This window comes from Lipophrys pholis (assembly GCF_963383615.2).
Source record: "Lipophrys pholis genome assembly, chromosome: 14".
Classification (NCBI taxonomy): Eukaryota; Metazoa; Chordata; class Actinopteri; order Blenniiformes; family Blenniidae; genus Lipophrys; species Lipophrys pholis.
Window position 1 is genome coordinate 22,461,695 of NC_137633.1, and position 7,639 is coordinate 22,469,333.

The 7,639-nt window shown below is 43.7% G+C and overlaps 1 protein-coding gene across 2 annotated transcripts; it reads right to left on the reverse strand.

Annotated features, from left to right (window-relative positions):
- Positions 1 to 1,222: 1,222 nt before the first annotated feature.
- Positions 1,223 to 7,159, reverse strand: LOC308120316 (serine protease HTRA2, mitochondrial). Of its 2 annotated transcripts, XM_080480849.1 has the most exons (8): positions 6,484 to 7,159; positions 3,784 to 3,988; positions 3,360 to 3,554; positions 3,222 to 3,254; positions 2,961 to 3,069; positions 2,822 to 2,885; positions 1,842 to 1,937; positions 1,223 to 1,575 (listed from the first exon to the last, which is right to left on the reverse strand). In XM_080480849.1, the coding sequence occupies exons 1-8, from the start codon at positions 6,963 to 6,965 to the stop codon at positions 1,410 to 1,412; spliced, it is 1,350 nt and encodes a 449-aa protein (XP_080336975.1). In that variant the 5' UTR covers positions 6,966 to 7,159; the 3' UTR covers positions 1,223 to 1,409. The 2 variants fall into 2 exon arrangements, with proteins under 2 accessions (XP_080336975.1, XP_080336974.1); XM_080480848.1 differs by having other exon boundaries at positions 2,822 to 3,069; positions 6,484 to 7,081.
- Positions 7,160 to 7,639: the final 480 nt, after the last annotated feature.

The window sequence follows — 7,639 nt, forward strand, 5'->3', positions numbered from 1 at the left end:
GTGTTTGTTGTTTTTGTTTTAACTCACAGCCAATAGGTTGTTAAATGGTTACAGAAAGATGCACCTACACTAGATAACTGGATAAAAGTTATCAAGGAGATTTGAGATGAAAAAACTGACTTTCTCACTACACCTGCAAAAGGAGTAGTATATTGCAAAATGGACATACTTAATGGTATTTTGTACTTTCAGATATGAGCTCACCCCCATTGCTCCCTCATCCCACACACACATACATTACCTGTGTAAAGTGATGAAACACACTCAGCTTGCTGTACAAAATAATCCCTTTTACCAAATACCACAAGAATGTAAAGTGCCTGGAGATATAGTGGAAAATAATGTCTGGTAACTGAGATGTACTGTGACACTGTTCTACTGCTCATGTTGCTCTATGTTCTGTGTGTATTAAAAAAACAACTAAAGTTACAGATAAAACTGAATTCAACGTTGCACATGGTGAATCAAACCAGGAAGAATGAAAGAGTCTGGTGGTGACTTTGTGTCACTACATCGTTGAATAAAGTTACAAACAGCAACGTGTAAATATGCACACATAAAAATGATTTGTTTTCCACAGTGATTCATCAATGGTGATGTTTTTGCAGGATTATTTTGCAGTGGTTGGAAATCTAAACGGCTGAAGGGTCCTCGTCGCCGACTGGTGGACAAAAGTAGAACCTACAAGAACATAGAAACTGTCATGCTGTCCTCCTCTCATATCAAGGTTGGCTCTGGTCACTGGTTAGTTTATATTTGATCAATAAAGGTGTTCAGCTAAACAATCACAGGATCAGGAAGTTGTTTGAACGTTTGTCTAAATGACCTCAACGTTTCTTTTAAATGCGGTAACTTAAAGGTATGAACTCTTTATAATCTCGAGAGCATTTAGAAAGCTTAATAAACTAAAAATCAAACTCAGGGAGTCAAATGATAAATGATACTCTTTGATAATTCGTGAAATCAACCACAGAAAAATGTCCAGTTTGATCCAACGCGTTACCGGCATCATTGTATTATTTTTTATGCTGAAGTTATTTCTTTTGAAAAAAATTAATGAACGTCCAGTTTCACACTTGGTATTCTTATTTGCACAGTTGACAGTGATTACTGTATTCTAACAGATGGTAGCTACTTCTGGAACATTTAAAGACGATACTTGGAATCCCTGTTACTGTATGAATGTTCACTGTTCATCAAAACAGGAGAAAATGACACTTTTAATGTTTTAAATAGTTTTATTGCGTCATGGCTCCACCTGCTGGATGGATACTTTATTCCACATTTATTCTCCTACAAACATTTTATTTGACATATTCACAGTTTTCTTCTTAACAACAAGCTGACCGCCTGCTCGTCTGTCCGCTGTGCGGACGTGAAGTCAGCAGATTAAAGTAGTGGGATTACTTTCACTCTGTGGACTCGGGAGTCATCTGCAGATGAATCCTGTCTCGCCCTCGCTGCACCGCCATGCTGATGTTCCCGCTGCCCTGCAGGGCCTGGTAGAACTGCTCCGAGGACTCAACTTTGACCCCGTTGACCTCCACCACCACGTCTCCTGGCAGCATGCCAGCTCTGAAACAACAGATCAGACACTGACTACAAACAACACCTGCAGACGATTGAATACTTTGTCACATCAGCTCACTATTATAAAGGAACATATCAAATTCTATTGCCAAAAGTTTCAGCTCCACAAATCATTGAATTCAGGTGTTCAATCCACACATTTAAGTTTTAAATTGTTCAAACTTTTTACTCTGTTACGAGCATAAAAGCAGTGGATTTTTTTCAGATATTCTATTTTTTGTGCGGGTCTAATGGCAGCACATCCCGTTTACCTGTCGGCCGGGAAGCCGATGACGACTCTGTGAATGAAGATGCCGTGTGTCACGTCTGGAAACGTCGAGTCTCTCAGCTTCAACTCAGCAATGATGCTGACGACACAGAACAAAGACACCAGGGTTCAGACCCCGAGAATAAATACCAAGGACGTTTCAGGCTGGGATCCCTTCATTCACAATAACAACTTCTACATTCGTCTCTCGCGGTGTTCCCCAGGGCTCTGTCCTCGGCCCCATCCTCTTTATTCTCTCTCTTCCACCTTCGCCATGTTTCCATGAATCAAGCGTAGTTTTACACAGACGATGCCCAGCTCCACCTCTCCACCTGGTTCCAGAGGTTCCTCAAACTGAACGAGGTTCTTCACCTCCCTTTCACCCACCGGCACCATCACAGCTGTCCAGTCACCTCCTGCCTGGACCATCGCAATTCCCTTTTCTCTGATCTCCCCTAGAACCTTCATCCTGTCACCCCTCATCTCTAAAACCTCCTCCACCTCTAGAACCTGCTCCACCTCTGGAACCCCTCCCACCATCTCTAGAACCTCCTCCACCTCTAGAACCTGCTCCACCTTGAGAACCTCTTCCACCTCTAGAACCTGCTCTCCCTCTGGAACCCCTCCCACCATCTCTAGAACCTCCTCCACCTCTAGAACCTGCTCCACCTTGAGAACCTCTTCCACCTCTAGAACCTGCTCTCCCTCTGGAACCCCTCCCACCATCTCTAGAACCACCCCCAGCTTGAGAACCTGCTCCACCTTTAGAAGCTGCTCCACCTCTAGAACCTGCTCCACCACAAGAACTTGCTCCACCTCGAGAACCTCCCCCACCTCTAAAATATTAAATTTCAACTCAAACTCTTCCCGTCAAACGACCTCAACATAATTTAATCTTTCAGGTTGTTTTCCTTTATTATTCCTTCATGTTCAGTGAACTTGAGTGAATCGATTAATAAACCAAAAGTGGGATGAATCATTTACCTGGGAGTCAGCGTCAGCATCGTAACGCCAATGTACCGTCGCTTTGACTCACCAAACCTGGAACCTGAAGAAACAGAGACCGTGTGAGAAACTGTAACTTCCCCCCCGGGGGGGGATTTGGTTAGGATTTGGTTCTTACTCTTCTTTTTGGCCGCTTGATCTAGAAAATGTTTGAGGCGATCAGATGGGATGGCGAAGGAGATTCCCGCAGTGACCTTCATGGTGTTTATACCGATGACTTCCCCGTCCTACACAGAGGAACCGAGAAGGACTCAGGCTGGGTTTTGTTTATGACTTCATCGTGGCCGCCGGCAGCGGAGGTACGACTCCAGCTACTCATCCTGAGACGCCCGATCACAGTAATCCTACGTTTCTGTCAACAGTCCGGGTGGGGACTCACCAGATTGATGAGGGGACCTCCTGAGTTTCCAAACTGCAGAGACAGATCAGCTGTTAAAAACCATCACGCGTCCAAGTGGCAGTACATCTGTACTCCTGAAGTGACGCGTTAGAAACAAACTTACAGCTGGACACTCACGTCAATGGCTGCGTCCGTCTGGATGTAGTCCATGTTGCTGTTGGACAGGCCCAGCTCTTTGCTGCCCCTCTGCACCGAGCTGACGATGCCGGAGGTGATGGTGTTCCGTAGAGCGAAGGGGCTTCCCATCGCCACCACGAACTCCCCCTGACGGACGTCAGATGACTGGCCCAGGTGGAGCGTGGGGAGAGGCTTCTGCACGCCAGAGAAGGGTCACGGTTTAATTCAACGGTAGAAGATCCGACTTCTTCTCCACATTTCCATCAAAACAATCGGTGACAATTTCAGCTTCCAGTTAAATCTGCTGACAGATTGCAATATTTTCACTCTCTACATTTTGGACTTTCACGAGTGTTTTGTTCCGCCTGTGGCGGAAAACACGATCCATTTCTTCAAACAGAGATGACTGCAGTTAGTCTGTGACCTTGGCGGCGATTTTGATGGTGGCGATGTCGGCCACGGGGTCCACGTCCTGCACGGTGGCGTTGTACGTGTCTCCGTTGGTGAGCTTCACGCGGACGACTCTCTTGTTGGCCACGACGTGGGCGTTGGTGACGATCAGACCGTCGCTGCTGATGATAAAACCGGAGCCGTTGGACTCCGGCACGTCTCTCCCTGAGAACGGATGTCTGTGACCAATGAAAAGGTGATTTATTATCCCACGCAGAGGAACAATGAGACGGTCAGGTCACCGTGGAGGAAGGGCGATTAGTCCAATGAGTGAAGTAGGCCATGTTAGTGACGCTGGAAACTGTTTTTCTCGACATAACAAATATATATTAATAGTCAAATTAAATGAATTCTACACAGTGGCTTGCAAAAGTACTCAAACGGCTTCAACTTCTCACTTTACAAGCACAAATGTAAATGTATTTTATTTATGTGATTGGCCAACACAATGTGAAGTGGAAGGAAAGTGAGACACGGTTTTCACTTCTTTCTTTTTTTTTTTTAAATCAACAAAACAACCGAAAAGCAAGTTTCCGGTCGTCGTCCGGCGAACCTTCAGTCTCAAGTCTCTTACAGACTCTTGACATGTTTCCCCACAGCATCGCCCTGCATTCGTCTCCATCACCTCCGAACAGCCTCCCTGCAGCCCCACAACATGATGCTGCCTCCACCATGCTTCACAGTGGGGAGGGTGTGTTCGGGGGGGTGTAGTTCGAGCTTTCTACCACATCGTGATCTGCATTCAGTCCAAACAGTTCCGTTTTGGTTTCATCTCATGAGAGCTCCTTCCTCCACATGGGGATCAGAGTAAAGGGATATATATATATATATATATATATATATATATATATATATATATATACGTTTGCACGACAAACCTCTCCGTTTTTTATCTGTCAAAGCATTTTAAGCGTCTATCATTTTCCTTCCACTTCACATTGTCTGTCTCATAAAACACATTTACATGTGTGGTTGTAATGTGACAAAATGTGGAAAAGTTCAAAGGGCATTACTACTTTTGCAAGAAACTGTACAATAATCTGAGTATCACATTTTTTTTTAAAATAAAATGTAAAACATTTGTGTGCATACTATCTTTACAGAAACCCAGTGACAAAATAATACAATTTACAGAGTTTTTTTTAAAGTAGAAATGGTGAAGAAAGTAAGATTTTATTCAATATAATTGGAACATTATTTCTACACATGCAAATATTTACTTTATCATGTCAATTTGGGATTGAAATTTACAGTTGTAAGTTCTTCTGCAAGTGGTCTAAAAAGTGCTGATTGTCTGGTCGGGGCGCTGCATGTCCTTGTCTATAAGGAAAAGGTTTCACTCTAAAGTGCCACATTTCTGCTTCAAGAGTTCATCTGTTCACATAAAGTACAGATGTACATGAAAACGTTCAGTCCTATTTAGAGTGCCTGATAAACAATGTTTTTGTGGGAAAAAAAAAAAGCTTGTCCAAGCATCTGGCCATGCTCCTGCTGGCGTAGTCGCTCAGTCCGATAGGTTTTGCTCTGCACCCTCTCAACCCAACCACTTCTCACTGCAAAGCTCTGGTGGACTAAAGCCCACAGATTCCTGGACAACCTCCCATACGGCAAACATCTGCATGTGAACCTCATCGTCCCAGTCACTCTCAAACTCCAGACAATACCTGTGCAACAGTAGTTTTTAACATTCTGTGAAAACGCGGGAGACCCCTGAGGGCGGTATCTGCTGGACGTTGTGGAGGAGAAGAAAGAACCGAGCAGAAGTGAACAGGGCTGAGCTCCTTGTTGTGATCTTATGGACAGGAAGCACCTCTGGAAAATGAGTTGACGCACGCGTGCAGCTCTTGTGCGGGGAAATGGACTCACACAATCCACCAGAATGCAGCGTGACATGTATGACAAGACTTCTACAATGAAATCCACGACATCAATTGTTTTGTTGACACAAAACTAAATAAAAATCCAACTTGGGAGTCAAAGGAATTTTAGAGATGTCAAAATGTGAACATCATGATGACGAGGACTGGCTGAATACCTTTTCAAATTGAACCGGGACATTTAGCGATCCATTCCTGGATCAAACACCTGGAGTGAATGTTTCCGTTAAGCTCCTGGTTAAAAACAGCAAGTTGTATAAAAAAAAAAGACTAAAACACATGAGCATTAAAGTTTAGAGAAAGTCACATTAAGTTTATGTGGAAAGGCGACAGTGGATTTTAGGTTCATCCTCACCAGAGAGCTGAATGGCCCAAACTTTCTGAGTAGTGTTGTAGATATACAGTTCTTCTTTTCACATAAGATTCAAGAAGCAGGATTAGAAAATGTGACTATTGAGTAATATAGAAGAATATTAAATCAGTTTTACTTCATCCCCTTTTCAGACATTTTAAACCAACTAGGCATGTATTGTTTTGTGTATTCATAGAAAATAGATGTTGGATTATTATAAATAGATGGTTGGATGGATGACTAGATAAGATTTAATAATGAATTGTTTATTTAATAGAGAACTTTCCTTCACAAGATTTTAGTGACTTCTCACCTCTCTTCAAATCAATTTCAGATAATTTGTAAATAAATAAAATAAAATAAAAAGTGCAAAATGAACTAAAACAAGTTCTGAAAACTATAGTGTCATTTAGAGCAAATGATTGTGTGTCTATTATCAACTCACCTGCCCAAGATTTCGATGTAAACGACCGCTGGCGTGGACTTTTCCACCACATCAGCGATGAAGTTGTATTTATATCGGGGGCTGTCTGGTTTGAACGGGGCTGCGCACTGAGCGGAGGGCAGGAGGCCATCGATCAGTCTCTCCGGGAAGGGGAATCTCTGCTCCGGTCCTCCACAAAGTCTCCCTGACAGGGACGATCTCTGCTCCGGTCCTCCTCCTCTGTGGTCGTCCAGCAGCGCGGAGCCGCAGAGCCCCACACACACCGACACGGAGGCGAGCAGCGGCGCCCCGCAGCCGCCGCCGCCCCCCCCGCCGCCGCCGTGCCGCCCGCCCCCGCCGTGAGCCCCGCTGTCCAGCCCCACGTGGCCCTCTCCCCCACTGAGCTCACACGCCCGGCTCACTAACACCAGTCCCCGGCTCTGAGCCCGGGTTCGAGTCCGGAGCGCCGACAGAAAGCAGCGTCTGACAGCCGCGGCTGCCATGTTGCATCACTCCGGTCACAAGGTCCTCGAGTTTAAATTCAACCATAAGACACTTTTATATCCACACAGATAGTTTTTCTGACCCGCACTGTCACTATAACTGTTTTGCTGTTGTCTACAATAATACAAACTAGAAAACAAAGAACGAGAGAAGCCTCGTCAACCTTAACCCGGAAATTGACTTTAGTGTGAGCAACTCTGCGCATGCGCATATTCCTCTTCTCAGACTCATGGCAGAGATAAACAATAAAGATATATTGTTATCTATTGGTAGAATCATAGACATTTAAAAGTGAATCAATGATCCTAGATAGATAGACACATATATCCAGTAGATCCATTACATACTGTATATATAAACAGAGCCATAGAACCATATATAAGTAGATAGATACACATATATATCTGTAGATCCATGACATACTGTGTAAGAATATACAAACATAAATACGTAGACCCGTAGATGTATAAGTACCAAGGCATATACTGTATATAAGTAGAAACAAACATAGGCATTTGTCAGTAAACACATACATAAATAAAAACAAAGGTATATACATATGAGAATTTTCTTTTTTTTGGGGGGGGGGGGGGGCGACATTAATAACAAGAATTGACAAGGAGACAAACACTTCCATATATTCACAAGACATTTACAATTACACTTATCAACA